At 41.4% G+C, this 17,278-nt stretch overlaps 2 protein-coding genes across 5 annotated transcripts in view; one reads left to right on the top strand and one right to left on the bottom strand.

Moving 5' to 3' along the window:
• Positions 1 to 3,223, top strand: part of LOC122883321 (dedicator of cytokinesis protein 3-like) — a 53,886-nt gene extending 50,663 nt beyond the window's left edge. For all 3 annotated transcript variants that reach the window (XM_044211816.1, XM_044211815.1, XM_044211814.1), the window contains exon 54: positions 278 to 3,223. In XM_044211816.1, coding sequence (XP_044067751.1) covers positions 278 to 886 — 609 coding nt within the window. In that variant the 3' untranslated portion in view covers positions 887 to 3,223. The remainder of the gene's footprint in view (positions 1 to 277) is intronic.
• A 1,948-nt stretch (positions 3,224 to 5,171) lies between these two features.
• LOC122883320 (poly(rC)-binding protein 4-like) overlaps positions 5,172 to 17,278 on the bottom strand; it is a 34,191-nt gene continuing 22,084 nt past the window's right edge. For both annotated transcript variants that reach the window (XM_044211811.1, XM_044211813.1), the window contains 8 exons: positions 16,448 to 16,576; positions 15,175 to 15,249; positions 12,946 to 13,017; positions 10,742 to 10,783; positions 10,562 to 10,637; positions 10,009 to 10,058; positions 6,705 to 6,874; positions 5,172 to 6,136 (listed from right to left, as the gene is read on the bottom strand). In XM_044211811.1, coding sequence (XP_044067746.1) covers positions 5,791 to 6,136; positions 6,705 to 6,874; positions 10,009 to 10,058; positions 10,562 to 10,637; positions 10,742 to 10,783; positions 12,946 to 13,017; positions 15,175 to 15,249; positions 16,448 to 16,576 — 960 coding nt within the window. In that variant the 3' untranslated portion in view covers positions 5,172 to 5,790. The remainder of the gene's footprint in view (positions 6,137 to 6,704; positions 6,875 to 10,008; positions 10,059 to 10,561; positions 10,638 to 10,741; positions 10,784 to 12,945; positions 13,018 to 15,174; positions 15,250 to 16,447; positions 16,577 to 17,278) is intronic.

Below are 17,278 nucleotides of genomic sequence, written 5' to 3'. Positions count from 1 at the left end.
ATGCACAGTATTTTTTTTTCCACTCCAGCAGTCAAGTCATAATTACAAAGCCATTACAATGTCTGTGTTTGAAATACGGACATGTCAGAATGATGAAGTAGTTGTTGACTCTTTATCTTCTAATTTGCAACTTGTATTTCCAATATTTCTGACAGCGTGTGAAGGCAGCTTGAGTAGTGTTGAAATTCAGGTTGTTGTGACAACACTGTCCTTCGCTGTAGATCAAGAGAAATACACCCATGACACTCACTGTCTCTCTGACTCTTTCTCTCGCCAGTCTCCTCTCCATCCAATCCCTGGCTCCCCCACCAGTCCTCAGTCAGCTTTGGGTGGCAGTAACTCCACTCTGTCAGGCAGCGCCAGCAGCGGTGTTTCCTCTCTGAGTGAGAGTAACTTCGGAGGCCAGTATCCAGACCCTGGCCCCATCAGGAACGATGCCTTGGAGCCTCTTCCCAGTCACCTGTGGTCCCCCCCTGACGAGTACCTGGCCTCTCCCTACCTGCACATCCACTACGGCGGACCAGAGATCGACTCCGTGGACCCGGTCCGCCCCTTCCACTACCGCAGCCCCACCTCGCACCCGCACACCCACCCGCATCCTCATGCTCACGCCCACCCCGGGCTGGACAGCCACTCCCACGGGCCACCGCCTCACCACCACGCTCCCACTCACGGCCCTCACCACATCCCTTACCGCAGGCCTCAGCCTCCAGCCGTGCCACCTAAACCCTACCTGAGAGAGGGCTGCATCCCTGAGGAGGACCTGCCGCCTCAGCCCATCCCGCTGCCTCGCAGGATCTTCCACTCCCCTCACGGCCACAGGGAGGACCAGGGGAAACACCCCTGGGAGCAGTGCATCAGCGAGGAGCACGAGGAGACGCAGTGATGAGGAGGCTCCAGCTATATTTCAATTAGAGCTTTCTTCTCCTTTTCTTCTCTTCATTTGCACTGAGTTAAAAGAGCAGTAATAGAAAGAGTCTCATGTGAAGCAGTGGAGTCTGTTCAGTTGGGCCGTCTCGCTCTGTGATTTCATTTCAGTGCACATGAAGGAAAGAAAAGAAGGAGTGAACCTCGATGAAAACTACAGAAACTACAGGCACAACTGCCGTCACTGCTCCGTGTGGCCTCTTAGATATAATTAAAAGAAAATGATCTGTTGAACAATAAGATGGATCAACTTTGTTCAGAAATTGATATTGATTGTACACACTTGTACAACTCGTCTGTGAGCATGTTTTTTCATTTGAGAATAAATATGACAACAGTTTTGTGAAATATGACAACCACGATCATAACCAACATGATCCCAGGTGCAGTATAAGCTCTGAACTCCCTTCATTTTGCTTTTCATGTCATTTTCACAACAGGATTCAAGACAGAAGGTTATTATTCACAGTGAAGTGACTTCTCTGCTTTAAATGCTTCATATATATGAATTCTTATTTTGATAAATAAATACATAATACAAAATACATTATAGTGTTTTCAAAGGCTTATGTCCATTGTTTTTCAAAACACTGTTAAGTGCTCCTTAATAGTGAATCATATCAAATGGCGCACTCTTAATACGCGTTGCTGCCGGGCTCTAAGGTTGGACTTGCAGCTCTCCTCTTGGACCGGCATCTCAAGGGACATGAACTTCAGTCACTGACGATTTCCCATCCGTACCACGTGTATGGAAACCTACGTGAATGTATTCAGATGATTTGTTCTATTTGTATTGCACAAGCTGCAGTGCTGTTTTTTTTGTTTTTTGTTTTGTTTAAGTGCTTTAAGTTCAGTGTATGTTGAAGAAGTCTCTATTTGTCTCTTTTGTGTGGCAAAGATATCTCGAGAGGAATGAGCGCGTGCGGCAGACTGAGGCCAAACTGAGGACAATGACAGACAGGTCCCACACCTGTCGTGTTTCATGTTCACGGTGAATGAAGAAGGGATGGAACGAGGACCCTCCACATCTCAACCACCCGCTGGACACTGAAACACCAACACCACTCTCTCTCTCCCTCTCTCTCTCTCTCTTCCTCCCTCAATCTTTTTTCCTTCTCTGCATGGTTGTCAGACCATATTAAGCAGTGAGGGCTGAACCTGGACAGCTGCAGTGGCATTGCGTTGCGTCTGATGACACTGTCTAGACCCCCGCCCGCTGAGCTTCCAGTCGAGGAGCCCACTCAGACAGCGTTGGAATTGCCTACCTGCCTTAAGTGCACTCAAATACAGTTTGACCTCTCGCACGGACTGTGAGAAGCTCATTTAGCGGCAGCCGCTCTCCTTTTCATTCCGTTCACTATACGCTCCCTGAAGGAAAAAAAAAAGATATCTACCTAGTGATGTTTTTGTATGGTTTCGTCCCGCTTTGGTTTCAGATTGTTGTTTGGTTTGTAGCGCTAATATTTCTTACTCTGCCTGCGGCTCGTTCTCAATCACCTTCTGTTGTGTGGAAACTGATGCTGGGTTTCAGAAGAAGAGAGAGAGGTTTACTTTTTGTGGAGCAGAAGAACAGCGCTGTTTATTGCGATGTAGTGGGTTGGGAGGATATAGCTAATATTTTAACAATTCCTTGTTTTCCTGGTTGTTTTTTTCGCAGGTGGATGCTTTGTGTTACTGTACATCAAGTTGTCAGCTGACTAGACAACATCTATTTTTGTATGTGAGATCATCAGTTGTGTCAACATATTTCAGAAACCGTACCGAGACAGAAGGCCCAGGTACTGCACAAGCTGCTGTACTTTGTATGGAGATGGACCTGAGGTTAGATATATACAATATGTGAGTATCTCTTGTGGGCTTGATGGCGTTGACGATAACTGGTGACTAAAGTGATACTCAAAATATAGGTACGATAGAATTTTTCAATGTAAATTCTGTTATTGTACATACAGCAGTATTGTGAAATATTTTTGAGAATTATTGCAGACGCCCCAAAAAGGTTTATCGTTGTTTTGTGTATATACATGTACTCCAGAGATCAATGTAATTGATAAATATCTATAATCAGTGTTTGAAGGACAAATCCATTAGACTGTGGCTGTCTCCACCGTTCTTGACTTTAAGTCTTCTCATATAAATACTTTATACACTTTTCAATGTGCTTTCCTGTACATATGGTGTTAGCATGATCAAACAGTGTTTGGTTGTAAAAGTGGTTTTCCTACTCCCATAACTGCTGTGGTATGGAATTCATTAATGATGCCAAACATTAAAGACAATCTTTTATCAGCTCTAACTCTTCCTCTTTACCTTTGCTGTGCTGTTATTTGGTGGAGCAGTACGTCAAGTCGACAGCAGAGGGCGCTGTTTGTCATGGAAATACATGAATGGACACCAAAGTGGTGAGAATGGAGACTGTGTGTTTGTTTCCGCTTCTCATAAGTGGCCAAAAAAAAAAAAAAAAATCAGTACAGATACTGTTACTATAAAATCACCACATGAAAAAGTCCCTCTGAAATGTAGTGGAGTGGAAGTGTAAAGTAGCCTAAAATGGAAATACTCAAGTACAAGTACCTCTAAATTGCACAGTACAAGTACAGTACTTTACAGAGCAAATGTACTTAGTTACATTCCATCACTGGTGTGCTTGAAGTGCGTGTATGTGTGTGTGTAGATAACTGCATGTCACAACACCCTGGGTCCACCACAGAAGAAAAAAGATGAGAAGAAAATAGACAGAAATCTTCAGTTGCAGTGACAGCTCAGGTCCCTGCTCTCACCAGCTCAAGCTTCACAATGTCACTAACAACATACTTTGATATTCAAATGCAACATAAATTTTGGTTTGATATATGGTAATGCAGCTGGAGTTAAAGTTAGGTTTTATGTGTTCATATAAAGATAAAAAAAACAATGTGATCTGTGCTTTAAATAAATCTAAGGATCTGCTTCAAAGTCAGTTTACACCATCTCAGTAATGAGTACTGATGTGTCGCCTACAGGTGGCACAAGTGACCCATTAAGACTTAGAATTCCTGTATGATAGTCAGAAATAATCATAATCATAATCATTTTCAAAAAATTATCCGTTTGAAAATCTAGTATAGCACACGTTAAAAATCATCATTAAAGTAGAATTGCTGTATTGACAGCAGATACTCATAAAGGTAAAGAATGATATTTTAGCTCATTCAGTAGCATTATGGTTGATCTGTTTATTTTCCTTTCTTTAATGTTAAAACGTTCAATTATGGATTCATTCATTGTTGTTATAATGAGAGGAAAGGAGACAGATAGATAGGCAGACAGACAGATAGAAAGAAAAGGCCTTTCATACCAAAAGATCATAAAAGAAAATCAAGAATCTCAAGGCTCCTCTGTGTCATATTTTTGGCCTTGCTGCTCGTTGGGCTTCAGCTGAATAGCACTGAAGTTGTAGGCGTGAGCTATGTGTCTGTTTGAAAGCGAATGTCTTTGGTAACAATGAGGACTGTGCACTCTCAGTGTCTCGCACATCCAGGATGCAGTCACAGAAGAAAAAAAAAGAAGAGTTAGGATGAAAGGAGCTAGCTGCCTCTCCAGAGGATGATGCTGCTGCGCTGCATGCTGATGCCGATACTGAATTTCATTTTTTTTCAGCATCACTGTGGCTCGTCTGTTTTTCCAGTTCTCTCCCTCTCTCACTCTCTCTCTCTCGCTTAGTGCCCTTTTCTTACTTCCTCACAAACTGTCTTAAAGCCTCACTATATTTTTTCTTAAGGGACTTACAGTAAGTCAATTCAGTATAATAATGTGCTCTCCACACAGAGCAGTACGTGATTCTGTATCTGTTTTGTTTGTGCACACCTGCATGCATGTCAGTGCATTGCTTAGCATGCAGGCAGAGCTCGTTACTCTTTTGGGGTTGCTCTGTCTCATTCTGCTGTTATTGTTTGGGGCACAAGAGAACAATGATGTGGAAAGCATCTCTCATAAATTCTGGCAACTGGAATGACAAGCTGCCATCCCCCCTGTGTTTGGAAGAAAACAAAAATAACCTGGATCTGGCATTACATCTCTTTGTGTGTGCCGTGTCCTCCCCAATGTGTGTTCTCCTTCTGCTATATTAATTTGACATTGATTCGGTTCAAATGCTGTGCCTAATGTTTGAATGCCTGTGAAGCAAATGAACACACTGACAATGTTTTGTGCACCGGTGTGCTACAAATAAAGGTAGAAAAAAAACATTAAAACTACAAGACAAATACGTCAGGAAACAAAGGGTTTTAATAAATGAAACAATACTAATAAATAAAGATTTAACAAGTTGCACATTCAAAATAAAATCCAACAAAAGGAACATAACACTGAACAGTAAAGTACAGTACCATAGCACAGATTATTAAAAAAAACAAAATCCCTCCCCCCAGACATTTACAAATTTTCTTAAAAACTTCAAGAGGCAAACATAGACATTGTATAAAAGCGTCATACAGTAGAGCATTTGTCGTCTGAGTATAATTTACAAATTTATTGAAGGATAAATACTTATAGCTGATCTCTAACTTGAGATACACATGTGAAAACTGTTATTTAAACATGTGTTTCTCAGGTGAGGTTCCAGCCCTTTTTTTGTGATCAATAACAGTGATGAGGTGACGATGAAAGCAGTCCATCAATTCATGGGAAACTCAAAATTATCTATAACCGTAAATCATTTTGAATAGCTTTATCCACATCTCCATTGGTCTCTTCTCTGTTGGTGCGTCACAGAATAAAAGTCAAGAGCATCTCTGCCAGAGGATATGGCTACATCAGGAGTTTGTGCAGAACACTGCAGCCGTCCTTCATCTGACTCTCCAGACACGGAGCTGAGAGGCTACATCAGTAAGGAGCAAACTTCTGTCTCTCTGGCTTTTTGATGCAGTTGGCTGAGGAGATTTTGGCGGTGTAGGCGGCCAGAGTGGTGTGGGAGGGCGCTGCAGTGACAGCGACGGTGGGGGCGGGGCTGGACAGAGTCAGAAAGGGGACGGACTTCACCCCCAGCAGGCTGGAGAGGGGCATGGCACCGTACGGGGTGCCCAGCATATGAGCCGGGGTCAGGGCGCCCATGGTGGCCAGGGTGGGTGCGGGGGAGGCAGCTGGGGAGGCTGGCTGGGTGAAGGCCATGTTGAGGTCGACCGGAGCTGCCATGGTGGCTGCCTGGGCCGTGGATTTGGCTGTCTCTAAACTATGAGGGCAGAGATAAGAGGAGGGAGGAAAGGGAGACAGAGATAAAGGACAGAATACGAAGATTAGAGTATTATACTGTTGCTGCAACACTGGGTTTCTTGAACATTATTAAAGGGGAACTCCACCAATTTTACACATCAAAGTCTGTTTACACATCTCTTTACACACTACTGCATATGTGTGCATGTTATTTGCTCTTTGTGCCTTTTGTTTCTTTGTATTCTGTTTACTGGTATGAGATTTGTTCTGTTACATGTCCTTCAATGATTTACAATAAGATTTTGTCTTTTTTTGCATTATGATCTTTACGTATCGGAAAAGTTCATTTAAAAAATGTTGCCAGAGCTGCACTGCAAATACTGAATTCCAACAAGACACTGCTACTATGTAGTACAATACAGCTAGGCTTTTAGTCATTCCCTCGAGGCCAATTACTAGCAGTACTTGGACAAACCTCATTATCACTTATCATTCTGTAGCATAACCTTTGACCCTTTTAAACCAATGCATTTCTCTCAGGCCTGCACTTGCAGTAATTCATTAGATAGCTGTACACTGGGCCTTACCAGGAGGTAATGAGGTACTGGGCCAAGTTGATGCTGACCGGTGTTCCTGTGATAGTGACATGACGGTCACTTGTCCCGTCCAGCTGGCTGCCGATCTTGATCTGAGCTCCTGACACCTGCCTGATCTCGTTGATCTTAGTGCCCTGACGGCCGATGATCGAGCCGATCAGCTGCAAAAGAACAGAGGCAAGACAGATCGGTCAGTCTGATGGAAAGATGAATGACATACGGAAGAGGACAGGGGACATGCTTTACAAGGAGAGGGTTCAAGAAATCGTTTGAAAAAAGTTTTTCTTATTGTTGGTTGTTATACTGATGAAAGTGATTCTGACGAAATAAGGCAAAAGCAAAACACTAGAACAATAAAGAAGTGTGCGGTGCTGTTGAGCTGACTTAATGCAGACCACTTCAAATATTGCAATTACTGCAATTACATTGTCTTCAGTGGATTGGTCATCCATCATTCATGTCAAAAGCAGCACCCCCCCTCCCGTCTCCATTAATTGCTTCTGTATGTGCACCGGTAAAAGAGACGAGAGAAGGCACATTTGCCTCTCATTAATCTGAGTGGCTAAAAGGTTATTGATTCCTCAGAGTGGTGATGACTTCCCAAACAAATCACTTCCCAAACACATGGCAGCTAGATGCATCTCCGCACTAATGGAAAACATAATGGGAAAATAACTCTAATATATAATATACAGTCCCACCGGCTTGAGCGTTCTCTCTGCTGAGAGTAGATTAGACAATGACACGAGTTTTATTGCATTCCAAAATACATTATCACTTTTGTTCTGCTTTCATTACCCAACCTGGACTCCTGCCTATTAGCACCAATAGATATTTAACAGAGCTAGAGCTCAGGGCTGCGTATCAGCTCAAGTGCAAGGTGTCAAGGCTCAGTGACAGGGTTATGCTGCCAGATATATAGTGAGTGGGACAGACAGTGATGAAGCACTTGTGGTATGTGTGTGTGCTGGCAGCTTAACAGCAGCTGACGCATAGGTAGAAATACACAAACACTGCTGCACTTGTCCCTGAATTTCACATTCCTTGCCTCAAAAGTAAATAGCCTGTTCCACAATGTCTGATTTATCATACAGCAACCTGGTTGGTCTGCCTGGCTATTATTGGCTCAGCAGTTTATTCGTTAGGGGGGGCTATAGCCAGCCAAAAGAGCAACTCTAGAGACAATGGTCACTACAGACCTCAAATCAGAGATAACATCTCTCCCCCACTGAGACCAAGAATCTCCAGTGGACTCTGGGCTTTTAAACCAGCTGTCAATAGACACCAGCTGTCAATAGCTCACCCACTTTGGTGTGTATGACCTCAGACAGCATTCCTTTATGAACAACCTTTAAAAAAAACCCTGAAAAAATGCAACCAGAGCTAAATAAATGATACAAGAAGACACCGCAGGTATGCTTGCTGTAGTGATTATTTTTTCTAAGCATACACATAACATTAACGCTGCACAGTGCTCCTGGTCTTCATCTATAAGTGGCCTACATATTGTGGAGTTCCTGCTGAGGCAGTCATTTGAAAGGACACAGGAAGAAGGATGGGATGGTGAGAGTGCAGCCATTTTTCTTCCGGCTAAATCTTCCTTGCACAAAAGTACAGTACATACTGCTGACTGGGTGTAAGCAGTTTCTCAATGCATCTGTGTGTGTGCACAAGTCTCCTTCAGCGTTCAGTGTGTGTGAGCACAGAGCAGGATTGTTTGGTCAGAGTGTGGCCGGGCCTGAGGGGGGACGAAGGGCTGAGGAGCCTCAGTCATGGCTATAAGTCCGCTCTTCTGGAACAATTGCTGGAGCTTACAGCTGTCCCTGTCACGTATAGCGCTGGACTCCCTCATTCCTCTGATGCATTGTGCAACTCGCCATGTGGCGCTTTACTTGGGGTGAAAAAGTCTTCAGGCATTTTAGAAATGTTTTTGGAGTGTTGTGGCTATATTATACAGCACAGTGAAAGCTAATCAATCCAATTCTTGCTTTTTTCCGCTTCTCACTGTTGTAAAACAAAGACAGCAAAGTGAAAATCAATTTTATTGTCTGAAAATTGTTGTTTTTTCTTTGCCGATGCGTGTAATTGAAGGAGTATTTTGAACTGAACTATATTTTTCTTATTGTTAACAAATCCCATGAAAAGACCAAAGAAAACACCAATAAAATATTAAACACACATCAGTGAGCTACACTGCTGCATTGGGTGACATGTTCCTTCATTACCATAAACATCGGCACTGTAGTTTATTTTGAGCCAGTCCCACATACACTGTCCTGCTGCTATACTATAGTCTGTAGTGCATATAAATCCGCAGTTGAAAAAAGTCCCCAGCACTATTTACTTCTGTTTGAGTAACGTTTGCTAAAAACTACAGTACCTAGCTGTTTAAGGACATAATTTAAAAAAAATGAAACTATATATATTGTGACCTGATTTTAAAGATTCTTCATTAGGAAGTAATGAGCCTGAGGAAGTCAGAAAGTATTGAGGGACGGACATTGTTTGTTTCGGTCTTTTCATAGGATTTGTTGATTTGTTGTTGAGAAAAATACAGAAACCAGCAGTACCAGCTTTATTCTTTAATACAGGCTGCAAATGAAATCATAAATTATAAATGGCTTCATTATAAATTTTACTTTATAAGAGAGCTTTCTTTCTCTCTCATTTTTCTACATGAAATTCAAAAGGAAGCAAAGTACTACAATTAATAGCCAGATGTTCTCTGACCAAACCAGCCAAACCTAATACCAGAGTGACCACCTGAAGGGAAATGTAGTTTGACTTTATTTTGAAGTGGATCTATGCATTGTGATTTCTACTCTCAGATTGGAGAGACAGCTCATCAAACCCTGGTGGAGGCTAAGTGAAGAGGGAAGGGATCTTTGTCTGTTTTCTTATTGGCTGTTTTGACAGCAGACAGCCTTTAAGTAGGTCAGGGAACATGAGAGGATTTACTGAGCACTCATGGGAGTCACTCTAAGACACTGCAACTGCAGCCCAGACAATAATGCGAATGGATCCATATCAGCTCAGAATCCCTTTAACCTTGGGTTAGTCTGAGGTTAGAATAATGAGGATAATTAGTGAGTTGCCAACACGTCTCTCGTCTCTTTTGAAGTCACACCAGACATCTTTGCAGCCGCAGCTACCGCATCTGACGTCACCTGCTCCTGTGCTGTGTACATCTGAGATGAGCGCTGATTTCCTGTTTTTTTTTTCTTGTTGTTCAGATGGGAAAATACTAACAACATGAAGAATAAAAACTCAAAAGTTATGAGTTGCTTCTCCTTACATCGTTGGGAATAAGCAGCTCCTGAGACGTCTGAGAGTTGGAGTCCATCCCTGATGAGAGAAAACACAAGCATCGACTAAATAAAATTGACATATCAGACATTTCAATATTCATTCAGCTCCACACAAACCGCCATTGAGATGCTGGAAAAGCCCTTTGAGCGGAGAACTGCTAGATATAGTAAAGCAGTTAATTTCCATTTTAATGGACTGATGTTTAACACGGCACTCATTCTTTTCTTTCTCCCAGTTCTCTGACTCTGCGGAACGTATCATTTCACATAACAGTTTCTATGAGAGAGCTATAAAGCCGCTTCTCCTCCTTCCTCACAAGCACATAATCAGTACGGCTAATGACAGCAAGCCTTTACTTCTCACGTCTAAAGGCAGGCTGAAAATAATCTAGGACAGATGGAGCAACAATGCAAAGACAAAACTCTGCAAACTGCTTGTTTTATTTAAGACAGTTTGCTTAATTTAATCATTTGTTTGACTGTCAGAGCAGTGGGATATAATCCAGAGCAAATACTGACTATTATTATTGCTTTACATACCAGGTATGATAGTTGAAGCAGGCTGGGCAATTGGACTCAGGCCTTGCTGCATTGACAGCTGATGTAACTTGGCCAGCTGTAAAACAGAAAGCAGACTTAACACAGTGTACACTAAACCATAAGCTACTCATGTTATATTAAATAACATATATATATAACATTTCCAGAAAATGGTCATACCTCTGAATGTGGAATGCCATATTGGTTTTGCAAAGTGTAGGCCTGAAAGAGAGGATACTGCATTAGGTAAATTACAGCAATAAAACATCCCACACAGGCAATAAATCTGAAGCCTCTTAATTGAAGTGCTTCGCTGTCAATACATGCCTGTTTTTCAGAATAAGAGAAATTAGTGTTTATAGTTCAGCCCTGAACTTATACAGAGGAGAGGTGTTGAATCAAATGACCATATTTTCACCCAAATAGCAAAAAACATATTTTCAGACTTACTTTATTGGTTTATTCGGATCCCCATTAGCTGCTACCAAGGTAGCAACTATTCTTCCTGGGGTCCACATACAGTACACATACTGTGTATGGTCTCTACCAGTGCAGATACCATAGTTTTGGTTTTCCATCCATCTCTGAGATTTCCGCTTGCACCTCAATACAATGGAGGTGAATGGAATTTGCTTGTGGTAAAAATGATATAAAAGATTTAACAGGAACATGTCATTCCAGAGTTCCTGTTACTCTGGATAATCCACAGAACAATTTTTATATAGACTATTAGGTAGCTCCTGTGAACGTTGTTAGTGGATCATCCTGATAAACTGGCACAGTTTTGTGAGATACACAATTCTTTCTTTTTTTGAGTATCTGTGTTTTATTGAAATAATCTTTACTTCCCAATTGTTTGGTGTCCCACAGACGCCACTTCTTTATGTGTAAAAATAACAATAATAATTGCAAAATCAACCATTTTTCCCCCTTTAATTAAAAAAAAAAATCTTTAAAACCCAATACGTCAAAAAGTATTGACGTGGTAACCCTTCCCTATATGCATGAACAAGTATATATTATTTTTAGTTGCTAAAAAATCATTCAGATGAAATCATTCAGAAAAATCATAAATGTAGTTTGTTATCCTGAATAGTGACATTATTAATGTTTTTGATCAAATTAGACCCCAGAGAGGTTTAACTAACTCCCTGTTAGACCCTTTAACTCCCTGTAAACAACAACATAAACTGTTATAAAACTCAGAAATCCAAATGGACTTATTTGGGATTTGGGAGAGGTAATGCTGCATTAAAATAAGTCACAGACATAAAGTAAATGAAAATCTATTGTATTTAAACATGTGTTAAAGCTGGTGTGTTTTTAGAGCTATTAGAGAGGACCAGACAGACCAGACCAGACAGAACATTGGGATTTTTCAATGCTGTGAGCAGCACAAACAAAATTCCCTTCACCTCCATTGTATTGGGGTGGTAACAGACACGTAAAAACTCAAATATCTCAAAACCAGGGCAAAAAAAGCTAAAACTATGGCTAGATACCACTAGAGCGAAGTGAAAAATGCATTTTTATTTTGTGTTTTGGGTGAACTGACCCTTTAAAGGATTTGCTAAGAGCATGTATTACTTGCAAATTACTTGTCTTCTTTGTTTTCTCTCAAAATGAACATGGTTTATGATTTATTTGTTAAATACCAACAAATAATCTTCAATATTTGACCTGTGCAATGCTCAGTTTTTTGCTTATTTTCTCTCCCGTTTTCTCTCTCGCTCATTCTCATTTCTTACATCGTCTTTATCTCTACCTGCAGCATCCCCCATTATCTTAAATAATGCAGACTAACATATGTTAACCCCCTTTTCTCTCACTCCACCCATTAGTAGCAATAACCCTGCCATTTACAGCATGAGTGATCTAAATCGTGAACTCTTTATATTTCATTACCCACAATTAAATTTTTTTTCTATCTAGGGCGGATTTGTCAGAGGCTGCTGTTTCCATTCTGATATTATGACAGTGTCTGCCATTGCTGTCATGGGAGGAATATTCCTAAAGCCGAATTGTTTCTGGTGGCAGGACTAAAAAAGAGACAGCAGGCCTGTGGTGGTGGTGGTGTGTGATGGCATCGTGTTTCAGGAGGGGTTATAGCTCTTATGACAGGGTAGAACAATAGCTGCAGCTTATGCTCAGCTGTTGTTTTTAATGCCTCGTGCCAGATAATGGACTGTGTAAATTTGGACATGCCACACGACCCCTGCTCTCACTCACCACTCAGATCCCCTAAGCCCTGAAACTCATTCCTGAGCTTCACAATGAAGTTTAAGACCAAGGTTTGAAAGATGTGAGCTGATTTTGAGAGAGATTTTTATATTCAGAAGAGCAGAGATTATTCACAGACTTCACATGAAAGATTATCCAGTTACCTGCTGGAGGTCCAGGCCACCCTGGGTGACTGAGTACAGAGGGTGGGGTGCAAATTCTGACGCCTCAAACACCTACAAACACACAAGCGAAGCGCAAAGGGAAAATATGTAGCTCATTACTGAAATATCTTCATGTTTATAAAGTCTGGACAGTCATTATTTTCGCAATGGGAGTGATGAATAGTAATAGTAAATATGTGCTTACCAGCTGGAACCCTCCATAGTAAATTTGATGTAAAAATAATGAATAAAAACTTCCAATTTCATTTTTTTGCCCTGGGCTTTTGCTACAGATCAAATTTGGTCTGAGATGGGCTCTTGAAGCTGCATTTCTGACACTTTAACACACCTAACAGGCTTATAGGCCATGACTCCTCCGCAGGCCATTTTCCATTCCACTTAATTTTCTCCTCTGACAAATTATACAAACATCACTTATCACTGTGCAGCCTTCATTAAAAGCCATCTCCCAGTGACCAGGACCTCGGCCCGGGTTTAATTTGATAGCTTATTAAGGGGAATATCAAAAACACAAAGCCATTCCATAAATTGACCAGAGTCTGAGGCAGCACAAACAGTGTCAGAACTGCTGACAGCTATGCAGAATATCTGGCTGCTGCTGTAGCTAGAGGAGACGGCAGGTCTCCAGTCTCACTCGCTAATGTGCTTGTGACTTGCTCCATGGGAGGGTGGATATCTGTACCTTCTCAAACAGCGGCATCTATACCACTTAACCCTCACACACACACACACTCACACACACACACACACACACACAATAACTACCCGATCCCCCACCAAGGAGCACCTACATGACTCTTGTTTCCCCTCAAGAGTGAGCCAAGAAGATCAATGAAAGATCTGATCATTGGTAATACCTTCTCCAAACAATCTCTGATGACCGTTTGTAGTTTCATGTAAGTTGGGAAGGTGAGGCTGTCAGCCCCAAATGCTAATCCAGTGGTTCTCAAACTTTTGAGCCCTGCTAGCGGCATGGCTGTAGGGATGACAACGTTGGTGTGTCGGTCGGTACAACACTTTGTTCCACACTAAAATACCTCTACAACAATTGGATGGATTTTTATGAAATATTGTACAGACATGGTGCCCTGAGGATGAATCCTAATGACATCGATGATCCCCTTATGTGTCTAGTGCCACCATGAAGCTGACATTTGTAGTTTTGAGTTAAATGTCTCAACAGCTGTTGAATGAACTGCTATTAAATTTAGTACAGTTATTCATGTTCCCCTCTGGATGAATTGTAATAACTTTGGTAATCCATTAACTCTTCTTGTAGCGCCACCATCAAGTCAAATTTTTTATTTGTTCATTTGGTTTATGACCAAATACCTACAAAACGGCTAAAAGGGCTCGTTTATGCTAGAAAATAACCAGGTTGTAAAAAAAAAACAACCCAATTCTGACGTCGAAAAGGTGCAGGAGGGAGGGGTTTCCGAAGCTTTTTGAAGATCCGACAAGCAGTTTGATTGAAGCATACTGGCGCCTTTTATGACATTCCCATCATCCTCAGCTGTACTTTGTGTTTAGTGCTAAGTAATTAGCAATTGTAAGAATGTTAACACGCTAAACTAAGATGGTGAACATGGTAAGCATTGTACCTGCTAAACAACATGTTGGCATGCTGACGTTAGCATTTAGCTCAAAGCACCACTGTGCCTAACTGCAACCTTACAGAGCCGTTAGCATGGCTAATAGACTCCTAATTTTGTTATATCATGCCCTGTAAATCATTTATAGTTTTTTAACACTGTTAATAGTATTGGAAAATTGAATGGTATTCTTTTGAAAAAATATTATCAAGAATATGGACTACATGTATCCTTTACATGAGTTTCTGTTGTGCAAATGAAATATGCAAGTTAAACTTTGCTCGAACTGCCACAAAAGACATAGTTCTCCCGCAATGTTGGCAATTATCCTGAAAGCAAGCTTGTCGTATTTTTTACTGGTGTTTACTTAGCGAACACCACCTCTTTTTCTTTTCTCCCCTGTCAAAAATCTGTTCATCTTGTGCTCAATATTTAGGAAACCGATTCATCCAACTTCTGCTCATTCAAGATCCACATTTTCCCCCCAGTCTAACCCCAACCCCCTGTAAAGCCCCTATGACTGTAAAGGGGGATTTGCCCCACAGTTTGAGAACCACTGTGCTAGTGTCTTATAGATAAGTTACCCAACTTGTGTGGTAAAATCTCACTCTCTCACCTGGTTCCCCGCGATGAGGACTGTAGCTGGTGAGGGGCTTGGTCGATAGGGGATGGTGGCACCCTTTGGGGGAGACTAAGGAGTCAAAAAATATGACATTTAATCTTTACCAGAAATCTCACAGACATGATTAAACTCAACACATCTACTCTGAAATGACACCAGCACTTCTGTCAAAGAGTGCGGCACTAAGTGCAAATGGTGTTGAACTCTCTGGTACATTAAGATACGATACCAGTTAATGACGGACTAAACTGCTAATGACACTGACATTATTCCCTTCCTTGTTTTCCTTTTGATAATATTAGTCATTCATTGAATAAGTGAAGCAGTGTAGTGAGAGCTCTTTGGCGATAATAGCTCTGAGCTTTAGTTTGCATCGGAGCTGCAGGCTCAAACATCCACTGACAAGGAGACATTTGAAGATAAGAAAAGTAGACTATACAGTGTACATGACACTGTATATCTTATCGAGTAACTGCCATATGGAGATACCGCTTTTTGGGTTTAAAATGTAGAGCATCTTTTCTGCGGGAGCAATCACAGCAAATTCTTTGTATAACTTTGCATAATTGAAATCTCTGAGCCAAAAGCAAGAGGCTGCTGGTACAGAATCCTAATGAAACTTGCAAGCCTTTGAAGAAAGCCCTGGAAAACTGGATCAAACTAGCAATTAGTCAGTCAGGTCCAGCTGCAATGCCAAAACAAAAAGGACTTGTGCACTTCCATGAACACACAGTGAGAAACTGTGCTTCGGGTTGTTTTTCTCTCATCTTCTCCTCGATTTTCTCAAGAGAGCTGTTGTCTAAAGGTGGACAGATTTTGCTGCAAGCCAGTTTGTTTTATGTTAGCAGCTTAGTGTCCTCTCCAACAATACTGAGCTCTGACCTGAGAGCTGCACCTTTTGACTTCATCCAGTGTCTTGCCCGGCAGATTAAAGCACAGAAGGGCCAAACAATAAAGTACTTTCTTGATATTTCCTGTTAGATGAGGATAATGCTACAAAATCTTTGTTCTGCAGCACTCTGAATCTAGTCGACTTCTATGCAACACTGTCATAAGTAGCACTACACAACAAAGAAGACTAACACAGCCTACTAAAAATGCATTAACTTCTGCTGCAGAGGAATAGACAATGATTACATGCTGGTGAAATGAAAACATGCATGTCAACAACATTATTTCCTTCACATAGTGGCAGCGGCAGAGCTCTGACAAAATGTCAGCTAAGTGTGAGTATGCGGAGTAAAGAGAGGAATGGTATGCTTCCTACCTCCAGGATTACTGTGCAGATGAGCTTGACACACTGGATTACAGAGTCCTGATTTCCAGATATTGTCACCCCTCGCTCAGTAGAATTGGGCAGCAAATCTCCTGCCACCTGTATCTGAGCTCCAGTGCTCTGCAAATGATAGGGGTTTTAAGAAAAAGATTAAGTTTGATTATGGCGATAAGAAGTCATGATTACACTGCCATGGCTCCTTTCCGTGCCTCCCTGCTGGCTTTGCTGACCTTATATTTTCCACCTATGCTAAGGAGATCAACCGCACTATAGTATGTTTAACATCAAGTCCTGTCAGGTTAGAGATAAATGAAAAGTCACCCATGGTCAGTAGACATAATTCTCTCGATTCTAGCTTATATATTCCTAATATAGCATGTCTGCAGGCATGAAGGAGTGCTTTTTATGATTTATCTATATCTGCTGATGTCTCTATCAGACAGGCCATTATTGAATCACAAAATGCTTCTGTAAGTGAGCAAGTGTCCTGTGCCAACCCATCAAACAAAATAAATCTGTAACTGAAACACATTTGTGTTATGAACAAGAAGAGAAAATCTGTCTAACTGCAGAAAACTGACTGGATGCCATTGCCGGTGAAGGTAAAGGCTAAAACGAGAGAGACTATTTGTAGATTGGTACAGAGCTAAAGTTACAGTGTCAGATGTCTCTGGCAACAGATCTGATAAATTTAATCCCAATGTTTCAACTGGGCCCAAATGTAGTCAGGAGTTTTTCCCTTTCAAAGTTCCCACTTCTGAGTCATACTGTGTGTTGTGTTAAGTGATCCATCAGGACTGCATTGTCTCACTAATTTCCTGC

Source organism: Siniperca chuatsi, linkage group LG10 (assembly GCF_020085105.1).
Source record: "Siniperca chuatsi isolate FFG_IHB_CAS linkage group LG10, ASM2008510v1, whole genome shotgun sequence".
NCBI lineage: Eukaryota > Metazoa > Chordata > Actinopteri > Centrarchiformes > Sinipercidae > Siniperca > Siniperca chuatsi.
Note: the sequence above shows the minus strand (reverse complement) of the source record. Positions and strands in the feature narration are given on the sequence as shown.